General features: G+C 34.3%; 2 protein-coding genes across 8 annotated transcripts; both read left to right on the plus strand.

Moving 5' to 3' along the window:
* The first annotated feature begins 1,897 nt into the window (after positions 1–1,897).
* Positions 1,898–11,699, plus strand: LOC142546333 (uncharacterized). 7 transcript variants are annotated; one of them, XM_075653993.1, is made up of 8 exons: positions 1,898–4,301; positions 4,638–6,483; positions 8,349–8,467; positions 8,950–9,678; positions 9,752–10,161; positions 10,790–10,891; positions 10,982–11,119; positions 11,343–11,699. In XM_075653993.1, exons 3-8 carry the CDS (start codon positions 8,374–8,376, stop codon positions 11,490–11,492), a joined length of 1,623 nt encoding a protein of 540 aa, XP_075510108.1. In that variant the 5' UTR covers positions 1,898–4,301; positions 4,638–6,483; positions 8,349–8,373; the 3' UTR covers positions 11,493–11,699. The 7 variants fall into 7 exon arrangements, with proteins under 7 accessions (XP_075510108.1, XP_075510109.1, XP_075510110.1 ...); XM_075653994.1 differs by having other exon boundaries at positions 4,638–5,852; XM_075653995.1 differs by having other exon boundaries at positions 4,638–5,830.
* Positions 11,700–12,044: 345 nt separating this feature from the next.
* Positions 12,045–15,893, plus strand: LOC142546335 (polyubiquitin-like). Its single transcript, XM_075654000.1, has 2 exons — positions 12,045–13,517; positions 15,124–15,893. Exons 1-2 carry the CDS (start codon positions 12,831–12,833, stop codon positions 15,658–15,660), a joined length of 1,224 nt encoding a protein of 407 aa, XP_075510115.1. The 5' UTR covers positions 12,045–12,830; the 3' UTR covers positions 15,661–15,893.
* Positions 15,894–16,130: the final 237 nt, after the last annotated feature.

Here is a 16,130-nt window from a genome sequence, read left to right on the forward strand (position 1 = left end):
TATAATAATTTTAAAAAAATAAGTTGGTCGATTAATTATCAAATATCTCCCATTAACAATTAAACCGTTTATTTTGAAAAATATCCCATCATATTTTGGAATGTGTTGAGCTGCATGCGACATCTATTATGCCAAGTAATTAATATTAATTATGACATTTACTTTTGATTTTGTCTTGCAGCCAACATTTATTGTTATAAAGTATTAATTGTGTGGAAAATTCATTTTGTGAATCTCCTCAGAGATTTAAAATATGTCGGAAATAATTTAAATTTTATGATAAAATATTTTAGTTAATAACAATTTAATTTTTATAACACAAAGTTTCAATTATTATTATGGTAAATGATGTTTTCAATAATAATGTGGTGGAAATATGAAGCTAAAAGAATGTTATTTCGAATATAATATTATTTTGATCTCATATCATATAAAGCAAATATAAAATCTATAGTTATATTTCAATATATTCTTAGATCAAATATATTATTTAGCTCTTATTAATGTTTATGTTGATAAAGGTTTACAGTTTGCACGAAACGTGGTGGACTAATTGATTTTAATTATGAAAACAATTAAACACTTTCAAAGAAAATAATAATAATAATTAAGATTCCAACTTTTTCTTCCAATTTTATCCTTATATTATACTAATATTACATTTTTATTTTTTGTTTTATTTTTAATTTCAACACATACTTTTATTTTTATTTATTTTTATTTCAACAATTCAAATATCAATTTAGTCAATCCATAATTTGTCAAATTTCACTTTAGTCCATTAATAATGATAAAAAAAAGTGTACGCACACGTATCGCGTGTGCATAATAACTATTGTTAACGAGTGTTTTACAGCAAATTCTACTTTTTAAGAAATTATTAAATTTATATTTAAAAAATTTATTAAATTTATAGATTATGAATAATTGAAGAAAAATAAAGTGAACAATGTTTGAAAACAAAAATAACAAACCGATAATCAAAAGTCGGTATTTTCTCATAAATAACTTATTCCAAAATAATTTTTTATCATAATCATTTTTTGTAGAAGCAAAATCAACATGCCACCATAGCTTCTGGGTTTCAATTAAATTATGCAAAAGTTAACCTAAAATATGGGTTCAAGAAACCTACAAACAAGATATTTTAAAGTCAAAAGTCATAAATATTTTTTTAGTAATTGCAAACACACTCTATAAACGATAAGATTTGAATAAATTATTTGTTATATAAAAAAATATAGAGCAAAATTTTAAGAATGAAACTAAAAGTTACAGTATATCGTATTTGATAGCTTTTGTGTAATGATAAAATATTGATAGGTAGAATCGAATTTATGAATATTGACATTCACATAATCTATCGCTCAAATATTATGGAAATATTTTATTAAAGCAGTGTTTGGCAGGGGTGATAAACTTTGAGTTTATTAATTTTTAATCCATTTATCACTCGTTTTGTACTATATTTATTTAACTAAGTCAATCCCTCGTATGAATGATTATGTTATATTAACTGGGATAAAATAATCACTCCTCACCTCCTAGGATCTCGTAATCTATCTTATTTTTCCAATTTTACTTTTCTCCTAAATCCAAACTCATCACCACTTCCCTCCACCGACTGCCGAACGACCACCCCCCACCGCCGCCGACCACCGCCGCCGCTTCCGGCAGGCTCACCACCGTCGCCGTCGATCGCCGCCACAAAATTGTAAGGACAATTTTGTCAATTGATCAAAAGATTATTATTTATCTCATTCTTAACGATCATATCAAATATAATATTATTTTATCATTATATAATTCAATCATTTTTTTAAATCATTTTTATTTTAATCGTTTCATTATTTTATTTTCTAAACCAAATCTAGATCGACTATTCTACTAGTATCTCACCAATTCTTTCGCGGACATCTTCCTTCATTACGCCAATGTTTACCAAAAATATTTATTACGTTTGGCTTATTAGTTAATTAAAGCATCGATTCCACAATCAACCGCTGCAAATCACTCACTTTTCCCCTGAAAACTCTCATTTTCCCACCCTCGATTCGGCAGCGTTTGATCATTCATCTGAACTCTCCGATCCCGATTGAGTCGATATACGAAGGTTTTGAATTTTCGTTTTATGTAATTTTTGTCAGAGGCTGAATTTACCATCGGATTATCTTCTTACCTAAAAATTATTTTGTTTTTATATGCCGCCGGGATTTATTATTGGTTGTTGATCGGAATTTTCTTTATAGAATCTCCGATCAATCAATTTTGCTTCATCATCTATATGTTTGGTGATCTATATATTTTTGGGAATGATCCTGGTCTACAAACGTTTTTGTGTAATGAATTTGTATCACTTTAATTGTCTAATGTATTTACTTTCTGATTTGGTTTTTATTTTCTTGCGATTTTCTTACATGCATTTGTTTTGACTGCGATTATGGTTGTGACGATTTGATTAACAGAAGTTATTTTTGGCCGTAGCATTCTTAATGTATATTTGTAGCCCCATATATTTTCGGCCCACTAGTTTTTATGTTGAATTTATTAACTTTTATAATCAGATTCCTAAATAATGCAATGCATGCTGTTTTAAGTTAATCTGTATCTTGTGTAGATTGCTCTCTTTATTATGACATTTTTACCAAGTTACTCGTGTTATTCAGTAACTTTTGGAGTAACCTTTGCACTTAATTCCGACTGAAATATATAGTTTCCGCTTTCCAGTGGTCGTGGGGAGCTGGAGGCTCCCTACCCCCGCTCTTAAATTTCCCCAAGGTCGTAAACATATTGTCTTCTCACAGTTTACTCCAAATTCAGTTATCTTTGGGCTGACATGTTTCCTACACGAGGATTTCTATTATGTAGCAGGAAATTTGAAGTTGATGTAATCTTCATCTACAAATACGAAGGTTATATATATTTCGTTCATTTTGCCATATGGTTAGAGGGACTTGTTTGATTTGGCCTTGGTGGCCTTGCAACAATTAAAGAGGTAATTGATATGATGATTACAGAATTTATGTGGAATACTTTTGTCAGCGTTTTATATGTCAACTCACTTTAAGACGAGGTTGGTATTAGTTTAGTGATTCAAACCAATTTATCGAATTTGGAAAAATTAGGTACAGTATTTTTATATTAAATGAGATCCTACTTACAATATCTATTAGTAGTTGTCCGAGTAAATCTGTTTTACTTGAACTGTCATGCTGTGTATTCTATGCTAGATTCCCAGAGCTGTTTCAGGTTTAGCCGTTTGCTCTGTTGCTTCGAATCAGGAGATTTTCGAGGTGAATCTTAATTGAAGGAAAATTGCAAACAGAGAATTTTTAGTGAATTTAACCTTATGACTTCTCTCCAAACTGAGAATATCATAAATTTGATCATCATGCTGTCAATTATCTGCTGGAAAATGTTATTAAGATTTTTTAAACGTAATCTCATGCGCAACACGTGAAAATTAATTTAACCTGGTCATTTTCATTTCTTTTCTAAATTATAATTGTTTAATGAAACTTATGCTGTGAATTGTTGGATTACTGTACATAAACTCATGTAAACTTGTATTATTTAATTTTGAGTCACCAGTAACTGGGATGTTGGAAAGGGTAGACCTTACATTTGGTGTTATCCAAAACAGATTTCCTTACATTGAATCCTTACCGACAGGGTGTTTGAATAATTCCAACTCACCTACTAGGCACATGCAAATATTTGAGTCTTCACATTTTTATGGCCTCCCCCAAATATTATTTCTCTGTTTGTTAATTTTTTTTGTATGGTGAAAGTTAAGAACAGCACTTGAAGAAAGCTTTTTTCACCCCAATTTTGTCCCACCCTTGCTGATATAATGTAAAAGTTTTTTTAATCACTATGACTATTAATTAATTCTGATACTTTTGATTGTCCTATCCAACCTGAATTATGTTGGAGTTAGTTGACATTAAATCTTCTTTAAATTTTGTTGTTCCATTCTTCGATTTTATATTCTGTTGACAATTATCTGCACTAGCTACTTAGTTAAGCAACAAGCAGTAGAGGTATTTTAGATTACAGTGGAAAAAAATAGGTTGTGGATATTTCTTACAATGCAGGAAAGGGTTGCCGTTGCCTAGTGGCATGTATTTTTGGAAGATTTGGCCTTCGATATCTTATAACATGTACATCAAGAGCCCTTTAGTCCAGAATTTCATGCCTTTTCCAGCTATTTGACTCTGCATTGTGAGAGAATATCTCTATCAGTATTGTTACTCTTAAACGAAAACGAGTTAGCAAAACACATCGTGAGAGATATAAAGGTGAGACATCTTTATCCTTAGCTCTCTCTCTTCCCCCCGTTCTCTCACAGATAATTTATTTCTAAAGCAGACATCTTCATTTGATATTGATTTGAAGGTATTTCCTACAGTATAACTATTTTCAGGGGCAAAAGACTTCTTTTAAATCTTTGTGCACGTATGCTATCGATAATATACTGAGCTCCTGATTTTGTGCATTTTTTATGTCTTAATGACACCTAAATTGATAGAAACTTTAGAATAAGAACACTCTCCTAGACATATTTAGGCACGTACTTACTAATAGATGCTTAGCCTCTCTAATGTGAAGAATCTGAATCACAAATGGTATTGCAGGCACTTTTTTGGTCTGTCTGGATTACTGATGAACAGGTTTGAGTTGTGTTTCTGGTCTTCCCTTCAAGAATTCTTAGATTGACCAGCTGCAGTTGTTGTGTCTTGTGCTTCATCCTTGGACAAAAACAGGCGAACATAGGAAACAATATTTCAGGACATATTTAATTTCTTTCCTCGTGAAATTTTTATTTACCAATCCATCATTCTTCTCAAGGAAAGTGACGGTAACTGTACATCACTGTGAATTTATTCTAGAATTACAATAATCATTGCCATGCATGCTGAGCATGTGTGTTGTGGAACTTTTTTGCTTCAAGACCGCTGGCATAATCTCTGATCCCTGGTGGTGCATGATGCCTGATATATACCGGTTGAGTTGTTTGGTTCTAGAAGCTACCTTAACCATCTCTTTATTTTTGCTGCAAGACCGCTGGCGTAATCTCTGATCCCTGGTGATGCATGATAGCTGATATATACCGGTTGAGTTGTTTGGTTCTAGAAGTTATCTTAACCATCTCTTTTCTCAGTGTAAATTGGTAGCAGGTGTTTGAGTACTCACTTGGGTTACAATTCTTTGAATTGTATGGTGGAAGAGTGAGCTGTTGCTCATCTCGTCTCTTACCTGTATTTCGGGATATATCCAGAGAATTGAATATACATTTGAATGAGATCTCTATAACTTATCCTTGTTGGCAATCTGTTCCATTTCCTCCAATTCAGTTTTGAAAATTGGTGTACCAGCCTTGTAGTTAACTTTAAATAAGGTCTTGATGCTTAAGTTGATGTAAAGTTTACCGTTTGTGATCTTACTCTCATGGTTTCTGAAAAACAGCTTGAGTAAGAGAGAAATTAAGATGAGATGAGTTGGGGTCTTGTCAATACTGCCTAGGAGTGAATACATGGCTGGATGCCCATTGGCTGTTTCGAAAGTTTAAGACATTGGATTCATTTAGCACATCAATATAATAGATGACTAGACGAGGGGGAGTTGTCTGAATAGCATACTAGCATTCTCATGGGCATCGATTCCTGCTCGCTTGTAATTCAATGACCTAATAGAAGATGCAAGGCAATGGGGATGACTGACTATGGATATGGAGAACATCCGTCCCAACTGGTAGGAGATTCTTTTGCTGCAAATCAATTTTGGTCGTGGAGAAGCTTCGTTTCATGCTAAGGCATGATTGCACCTGGTGATTTTCATTGATAAACGATGTAAATCGATAGGAATGATTGTATTTCCCATTAATAGTTTTGGAATTTACTTCACCTGATTGAAAAGTTTTCCAACATGAAGCCCATTGAGCGATGTATATAGTAGTTGACAATTATTGTCCAGAGTGCGGTCACGACTTTCTCCTACTTATTCTTCAATGTTTTTTCTTTTTTTTTGTGAAATGTTAATGTTATGGTGTCGCAGCCATGATAGGCATGATGAAGGTTTTGTTATTGGTTGTTTATATATTCAAATACTCAATTTTGTTCTATTTTCTTGATCAAAGAAATTTGCAACATTTATGCCAAAGGAGCGCCTTGATGTCTCTTTGTAATGTTAAACATTATAATAATGTAATTTATCCACAGTTTTCAGGAGATTCTGATTTGCAGATATAGTTTCATGTCTGCCATGAAGTCGAGATACTGAATTCTTAGTGACTTTTTCTACGCTAGTTTGTCAGGAATTTGAATTTTCAATGCTAGTCACTTCATATGATTCTGGTGAAATCTGGAATTTGGATCTTCCTTGACCACATTCTTCAGTTGTTTTCACCTCTTATCTGAAAGGACTTATCCTCTGTACTTCTTATGCAAGTTGGGGAGGCTACACCACCATTGACTGTTTCAAGTAAAATGACGTAATTTTGCCTGAAGTTTATTTTATGATGGTCCTTTTAATTAAGAACATCCTTGAGTTTAATATATACTTCGGTGGAAGTTTACTTAGGCAAGTTTTACTCAGAGTGAATTTTGAGCATTCCCTTCCCTGAGTCAAAATATTTTACATCAGCATAAAGTCAGTTTCAGTATACTAGAAATGTTATAATTAATGGAGTTTAACTTATGGAATTCTTTTATGCATCATGTATGTGGGATAAGTGAAGTGTTTAGGCAATGGAATTGTAAAACCAAAGTTGCCAAACTCTCTGTTCTTAACTCCACAAGTCACGCAAAGACATTTTCCTTGCATTTTATACTTATACATACGAAGATGACAAACTTTCCGTCCTTCACTTATGAAACTCTTTATATCATGTATGTGGGGAGCTTTATAGAAGTAAAGTGCTTGAGTAATGGAAGAAAAGTTGACATACTTTCTTTCCTTAACTCTGCAAGTCATACTATGACATTTGAAGTCCTTGCATAATATAACCCAGACTTGCTTTACTATGTGCTTCTTTTGAACTATGAAAGAGTTGCATAATCGCCAATCGGAATGGCTAGTTAGGCTATGCATTTGAATGGAAATTTAGATCTTCATGTAACGAATTATTAGCTGAACATTTACTTTCTCTAGACATTCAAAAATCATATATGACCGATGAATTGAAAAACTGCAAATTGTTAATCAAGTGATCTTGAACGGAACTGGTTGCTAAAGTCGACCTTAGGTGAAGCATTGTAATTTTCTTTGTTTCATTGATGTTTGAGTTTCAAAATACACAAACATGAGAATTACATGACCGTGTGCACGAGTTTTAGCAAATTTTATGATTTAAATACTCAAATATTTACTTAATTCGATCCAGTTTCGAAGCATATGAAGACTGGTGCATTATGTTGGGATTATGATAGACGATTCTTAGAAAATATTTACTCCCGTCAATGTCATGAAAAAAAACAGTATTAAGTGGGATGGAGGGTCTTTGATGGTCAGACAGCCTGGTTGTGCAATGGCTGAGAATAGAAGGTGCTGCAGAAGATAAGAATGAAAAAAGTTCCAATCGAGGAAAATATGACATCTTACTTCCAAAATTAATTTAAAAGGGCATTCTTTCTTCTCAATTATCTATATATCTATTCCCAAGAGTGTTAAAGGTTAATTTTCCTGCAGCTATTATAGCAAGTTTATTTGGAATTTCAATCATCATTATTGTATTATTTTAGAGGATAGCCTACCGATAACTTTGATGCACTGTCCTCTGTCAGATACAGATGACTGTCCTTATTTCACAATAGAAGGTATTACCAGGCTAATGGACTCCTTAATATCTTAGTTAACTGTTAAACTGTTCTGCATGATACTTTTTGATTATACTGGAGTTAGAAGCACGATGCACTATTTTTCCTGGACTATCCATTTTATATCCATCATTATGAATTCTTGTTTCCAGATTTAAGATTATTCTCTTGCGCTTGGCGATCCAATTGGGTCATCGAGAAAAATGCATATAGCTAGTTTTTGGTGCCCATTTATAAAAAGTAAATTTTAAAAGATAGTTTTTTTCCTGTTTTACCCTATCTTCTTGGTTGGTGGGAATAGACTTTGAGTAGTGCACTTGGTAAGACATGTAGTATGGAGGAACATGAATATTAATTCTGGTTGCATTTGTGCATTGCCTTTTAATCTATGCTTGTAGCTTGACTTTGAACATCTGAACCTTCTTCGAATCACTGTGAGGATTTTCTAATTTTCTTACATGTTTTTTCGTTAATCTGAACTTTTTTCTGGTAGTGAAATCTGCCTTGTGAGATTTTATGCAATTCATGCAGGGTTAATAAGCGGAGACGTTAGATTATGGGGCATAGGCACATGTTCAACACATCTCAGATTTTTGAGACTGATAATAATCAACGATGGAATCATACTGAGCAACCTGACATGCATAATGGTACAAATTTGCTACTTCCGTGGTATTGCGTTATTGTTTGAAAAGGCTGATACCATCTTTAAATACCATTTTAATCTTGATATGAGTTATTGACCATTCGATGAAGCTTTCTCAGGCACTATAGTCTTCAAATAAAATTGTGTAAGGAAACATTAGTTCATTCCATTTCAACTTCTAGATATGCAGTGTGAGAATTTCTTTGGTTGAGATACCATCAAGTCAGATGTCTGCCCTTATTGTCATGAACTTCAATGACACCAGAGAAAGAAAAACAAATCTGTAATTATGATTAACTTTTTTATGCTTTTAAGCTCGTGTTTCATCTGATTCAAGCATATCATGGGTTGAAATTTGTGAACTTGTTTTTGAGATATAAAATGAAACCGCAGATCGTGACAGAACAACACCTTAATCATGCTTGGTAACCATCTTTGCCAGTTTTTAAATTTCCCTTTAATCTTATTTTAGTTCTGTTCTTGTAGCAAGAGCTAGAGCTTCGGAAAGCAATTCTCTCACTCATCCTGCGAATAATATGGCAATCCAAGATGGGCGCGTTACTTCTCAGTGGATACCTGCTCCTAGGTCAAGCAGATACTCTTCATACAATTACGTTGGTGAATTGCCGCGTTACCAATTGTGGGCTCCTGGTCCATCTCATACTCCTTATCTGCATCAAGCTGCTGCTGGAAATTTCCATATGGACCAAAATAATTATTCTCATCACCCGGCTTCTGCCAACCATTTTGGGCAAACAGTCTCTAGAATAGAGGGTGACTTTTTGGATCAGACAGTGGTTAGTGGTGTACGACCATACAAGCGCAAATACCCTGGTAATGCCTCAGTGTTTGACAGAGGGTCCTCTAGCAGATATCATGATGTTGGAAATGTGTCCAATCTTCACTTGCACATTGGCCAGTGGGAGGAGAAGTACAGTACAGAATCTCATAATAGATCTTCGGAGTATCCTCCCAATCACGAATATAATTGTGTCTCTAGTGGTACTGAAGGTAATCTGAGAAACGTGAGAAGCAGAACTTCAGTATACCTGGGACCCAACCAGACAAGCAATACTATTTCCAATTCAGTTTCTGGTCAAACCATTGATCAATCTAATTCGGTGGATGTTTGGAGGCAGGCTTCTAATGCTCCATCCAGGGAATGGAATCATAATCTCATATTACCTGCTGTTCATGGAGGGGTGTTTAACTCGAGTAAGTTTTTGTGATTTTATTTCATTGTGACCCTATCTGTTTTACTAAGGTATTTCTCTTCTCGAAATTTCAGATTCTAGTTTCTTCAGTCATGATCCGAAACCCTTGAATTTACTTGACAATCATTCGAATGGCGCCATGGAAATTGGGGGATACAACAATGATACAACCTCACACAGGAATCCTGTTTCTCAGAATCTGAATGGTAACTTTAACAACTCTGTCACAGGAGCTCGAAGTGGTTATGATCAAAGAGCTATCCCAACTTTCAGGGCTTCTCCAAGCAATCTTCACCCCAGGCGCATGACTGTACCAGATGACAGTATGCAAAATATTGCAGAAAGTTACCCCCCAAGACATCTGCGGAACTTTTCTTCCTTGAGAATGCGCCACATTAGCAGGAACTGGAGAAATTTGGCATCAAGTGACAGGCACAGAGCATATAACGAGGAAACAAGTTTACATGATCGATTTTCACCAGAGGTATTCTTGTTTACAGTCTTTTGAATGAGAATTTGCTCAAGAAAAAGAAATAAATTAAGTTTCTCTCGACAGAAATTGCCTTTTAATTTAGCAATTTTAGTTTCTTCCCAAAAAAATTCTCCAAACTTTACTTTTTAGGTGGTTCTATTCTTTTGATTGTGCTTGATATGATGGTCATCTGAGTGCATATTTTCGACCTGATTTTGAGGATATTGACTAATAATTGATATGTGCCTTAAATTAGTGAACCAGTTCCAAGTATGATATTGTTCATATTTATGTTTGATCATGAATACTAAACTAACTAGAGGGTGCCACCTATTTATTGTAATGCTCACTTATTTAAATATCGGCACTTCAGTTGAGCAGCTATGCAAGACCATAGGCAGTAGAAGGGCTAGGTGTACAATGGCGCATAGATACTGTAGAGCTTATACACAAAACACCAGGTGCAAGAGGAGTGTGGTTAATTGCAGTAAAGTGTCCAGAGGATGATATGTTAATTTTTTAAACATCTAAAGGGACTTTACTGCACATAATAGTTAAATAACTATTTTCAAGACTAATTACAATTTAGCAGAAATGAACATTAGTCCCTGAATTAGTTGCTCAAATGTTCATCTTTCAGGGTGTAATGGCTGTGGACCACCACTCGCCATATTATGGATCCAGAACTCTGTTTGATCACTACAGGGGTATGAGACTTGACATAGAGGATATGGCCTATGAGGTGGCTTCAATACCCTCCTTTTTTCCTTGCGTTTTTTCTCTTTTTACATCAAGTTCATATATAAAAAACACACGCATTTGGCCTGAGCAGGAACTTCTTGCACTCGGAGAAAGGATCGGAAGTGTCAGCACCGGCTTGTCTGATAATTTAATCTCAAAATGTCTGGTTGAATCCACATATCTTTCATCAGACTTATTCCAAGATGAAGGAACGTGTGTTATCTGTCTGGTAAAGAATTTCTACCTCCTTTTTGCTTCCCTCGTCTATATATGCTATATGAGAAATAGGATGGATTCAAAAGGGCCATTATGGACAACCGTCTTTCAAATAAAATGGTATAAAAAATTCATGTTTTTTCCCTAAAAAATCGTATTTTTTACAATTACTAAAATGGGTGCGCCACTTATGACAAAAATTGTTTCGTGATTGTGTTTATATTCATTAAATACAGGATGAATACAGAAACATGGATGAAATTGGGACTGTGAAAGCATGTGGCCATGATTTTCATGTGGCTTGCATTCGAAAATGGCTATCGATGAAGAATATATGTCCGATTTGCAAGGCGACTGCTGTGGATGACAATATGAAGGACGAATGATCTATCCATTAATCAAGTCAAGTTTGTGCATGTCATATATATATCTACTGTCAATAACTTATTACAATTAAGGGAATAAATACTGTTAAATGTTTCTCAAGTTTGTGCACGTAAACCATCAGGGTTTTTCTATTTTGAAACTGTAATGCTCGAAACTGTTCAGAAATTTCCTAATTAATTTTTAATTACGCCTTTTAACTATTTAAATTTATTTGTTTATTTTTAAAATTTCTAACGATTTTTATTAAGTTCCAGGTGAGATATTTGAAATAGATTCTGGGGAAAACACAGAGTTTTCGCGATTTCTAATTAAGAAATTTAAGTAGGGAATGTCAGTTTTAGAACTTTAAATTGTCTTATTAGCCATTTAAAATTTTTAATGCCTTCTCTTTTAGTATTTTCAACTTTTCATTTATTTACACTAGAGAAACCAAAAATTTGAGGACATATCTCTTCAGATTTTATGGGCCTTTTAGTTTTTGAAAGTCCAAAAAAGAAAAAGAAAAAAAAGGAACGAAAGAGCCAAAAAAAGAAGAAAGAGCAGCAAAAGAAGAAGGGAAACGAGGGAAGAGAAAGGAGAAAAAGAGAGGCGGCGGCTAGGGAGGAAGTACAACAAAAACTTGATTCGAATCCTCGAACAAAATTGTTTCAAGACATCTGTCGACTCTTAGTGCACGTTTCAAACCATCGCAACTTAAAAATCCAAGATAAGTTTGATAATCTTCTTTGATTTTTCTTCCGAATCATATTAAATATGTTTATGCAAATATACATGGATTGTTCATGCCTCTAATGGTTTTTAAACGTTTGTCTCTGTCAATATGAACTATATTACGTGTTAAAGGTTCCTACGTGCAGAGTATTAAGAGTCAAGCATGGGTATGTGCTTGATCGTTTTTTAATGGGTTTCTTGCATTGATACGAAACTTAATTAGTATTTTTTTTTTTTGGAAAGACGTGCAGTACGTTGTCTCTGTTGCGTGAGGGTGTGCGAATCATGTGACAGGTATTTTTTGTGGATGGATGGATTTTCTTAAGTTTTTAGAAATTGCACGATAACAATAGTATAATTAGTTTAATAAATTTTGTATTTTATAAATAAAATGAGAAAAAGGAATGATCCAGAATACGTAGGGAGACGGCGAAGAGTCCCGTCATCTCTCGATAATTCCAGACCCCTTAGCGCGCACGCCAAGTCTCCAAAACCTTCCCTGATAAATACCACTCATCCTCCTTTTCACGTTCGATCATCTCAATTTCTTGATCAATCTTCTTTTGTTTGAATCTTCTTTTTTCTGTACCCAGTAAATTCTTGATTCAGAATCTGGATAATCGAAGATGCAGATATTTGTGAAAACCCTGACAGGTAAAACGATCACCCTCGAAGTCGAGAGTTCCGATACTATCGACAACGTGAAGGCCAAAATCCAAGATAAGGAAGGGATCCCGCCGGATCAGCAGCGATTGATCTTCGCCGGGAAGCAACTTGAAGATGGTCGGACTCTGGCCGATTATAACATACAGAAGGAGTCCACCCTCCATCTGGTGCTCCGTCTCCGCGGCGGGATGCAGATCTTCGTCAAGACTCTGACGGGGAAGACGATCACTCTCGAGGTGGAGAGTTCCGATACCATAGACAACGTGAAGGCGAAGATACAAGACAAGGAGGGGATTCCACCGGACCAACAGCGGCTTATTTTTGCCGGGAAACAGCTGGAAGACGGTAGAACTCTGGCCGACTACAATATCCAGAAGGAGTCGACTTTGCATTTGGTTCTGAGGCTGCGCGGGGGGATGCAGATCTTCGTGAAGACGTTGACGGGTAAAACGATAACTCTGGAGGTGGAGAGTTCGGACACCATAGATAACGTCAAGGCGAAGATTCAGGACAAGGAAGGGATCCCTCCGGATCAACAGCGGCTGATCTTTGCCGGAAAGCAGCTAGAAGATGGGCGTACTCTTGCTGATTACAATATACAGAAGGAGTCGACTCTGCACCTGGTTCTTCGTCTTCGTGGCGGTGAAGTGATTTCCGAGTAAATATGTTTGGCCAATCTCGCTGTCAACTTTGAAACTATAGTTTGATTATGTGGTTCAATCAAATAAAATCTTTTACCAGTTTATTCAATAAATATTTATAACTTATTTGTTTTTTTCTACCAAAAACTAAAATTTGCCTTATTCTTACAAATAAATTTCATTTTATTCTGTTGTTATTTATACAAAATAAATTTTTTAGATAATTTATTAAAAGTTTACATTTGACTGGATGAATTTCATTTCAATGTTTAAGATTGTATTTGACGGGAGGAATTTGAGTTCGTATTTCAAAATGGGGATTTCAAAGTACCTAGATTTTTTTTTTTAAATCCAAACTTAAATAGTGGATTTCAATGAGGTGTCATTTCAAATATAATAATTTTTTGTGAGACGGTCTTATGAATTTGTATATGTGAGATAGTCAAACTTATCGATGCTCACAATATAAAGTAATACTCTTAGTATAAGAAATAATATTTTTTTATGATTGACCCAAATAAGAAATCTATCTCACAAACTACGACTCGTGAGATCGTTTTACAGAAGTTTTTGCCTAATAATTAAATCTTTCTTCGAATACAACTACACATTTTTCAGGCAAAAACATAATTACAGAAGTCTACAATTTCCAATCATAAAACAAAATCAAAATTGTATTTTTTTAGCTCTTTTTAATATTCATATTTATTTAAATTTAAACTCTTGAATCGAAATCAAAGAAAGAGTAGAAAGTGATTAATTATCATTACAAAAAGAATAAAATTATTTTCATTTCGTATCATATTAATTATAAGAAAATCTTCACCTTTTTATTCGTCAAAATGAAAAAAGAAATGATATCGCAGATAATAATATGTTTTTTAAAAAACTATTGTCCAGATAAAATCAAAACGTATGTTAAATACTATGATTTGTCTAAAATTATAATTTTATTTTCATAAAAATTAATATGATATCATGTCAAGAAACACATTATTTTAGTTTTATATCACCTAATACAATAATTAATTTTAATATAACTTTTCATCGTCCACAAATTCTCTGTTAATATGTCATATTCAACTACTTATATTTTAAAATTAGAAACTATATAGTTTGGCAAAACTAATACAATATATTCTTAAGAGTAAGTCTTTGTAAGACAGGTCAATCCTAACGATATTCACAATAAAAATTAATACTCTTAACATAAAAAATAATATTTTTTATAAATGACTCAAATAAGAGATATGTCTCACAAAATATGATCCGTGAAACCGTCTCACACAAATTTTTTTTTATTCTTAATTGACAGTAGACAGTATTTTCAATAAAAATATCTGCTTTAGAAAATAAATCAGATATATTTTGCATTTTCTAATAAAATATCTGAAAAATATATTTTCTTATATTATTTTTTCCAAAATAATTGACCAATATTTTTCTTATATTATTTTTCCAAAATACTTGACCTGTTGACAAAGATAATAACCAAATTAAATCTTAAAATGAAATATTTTGGGGAGTATTTGTAATTACTATATACTTTAGGGCGAGTTTGAATTTACCTGCAGTACGAACAACCCCTCGGCTTCCATTCGTCAGATCGCAGCGTTTTCAAATCTTGAAAAAAATGCAGATTTTTGTGAAAACCCTAACCGGCAAAACGATTACCCTCGAAGTCGAGAGTTCCGACACGACCGACAATGTGAAATCGAAGGTTCAGGACAAGGAAGGGATCCCGCCGGATCAGCAGAGGCTGATTTTCGCAGGGAAGCAGCTCGAGGACGGCAGAACTCTAGCCGATTACAACATTCAGAAGGATTCTACTCTCCACCTCGTGCTCCACCTCCGCGGAGGCGGCACGAGCTGGAGAATTCCTTTTGTTGCCAATCACTTGATGAAGAAAATCATGGAGATGAATCAGAGGGCTGAGAAACATCTGATCAAAACTTGGTCCAGGGATTCTACTATTATTCCGGAAATGGTGGGGCACAGGATTGCTGTACACGATGGGAGGAAGCATATTCCGTTTCGTATATCGGAGAATATGGTGGGACACAAGTTAGGGGAATTGCGTCAGCGGCGTCTGCATAGGAAGGATGTTCATGCGCGTGGTAAGGTTGCAAAGAGTCCCAAGAAGAAGTAGGGGACTTTTGGGAAGCTTGGCAATTGAAAAGATTACTTCTTGGTGTGTGGAGTTTGATGCATTGGTCTTTAACAGTTGAATGGGATTGTGAAATTGCATTAGCTTTTTGCCTTAGTTTGCGTCTTGTTTTCTAATAACTGTGGATTAAAGGTTCTTGATCAAAAGGCTATGTCAGTTATGAAACACATGCTCATCTCTTTATTGGAATAATGCTAAACTCCACTTCCATGTTCTCTTTTGATCTGTCATTTGTATAGAGTTTCACTACCAGGATGGTTCAGGGAGTGGATTTACATCTGATGTTTGCCAAAGCAGAGTTCCATACACTATATCCTATCCTCTACCTACAGGGTGTTTGAATAAATTCCAAGTAATCTACTGGGTACGTGCGAACTTTGAGTCTCAGTATTTTGCTGGGATGTTGTTCTTGTTTTGGGAATTCCTCCTAATAATAGTTCTCTGAATGTTAA

Source organism: Primulina tabacum, chromosome 5, assembly GCF_025594145.1.
Source record: "Primulina tabacum isolate GXHZ01 chromosome 5, ASM2559414v2, whole genome shotgun sequence".
NCBI lineage: Eukaryota > Viridiplantae > Streptophyta > Magnoliopsida > Lamiales > Gesneriaceae > Primulina > Primulina tabacum.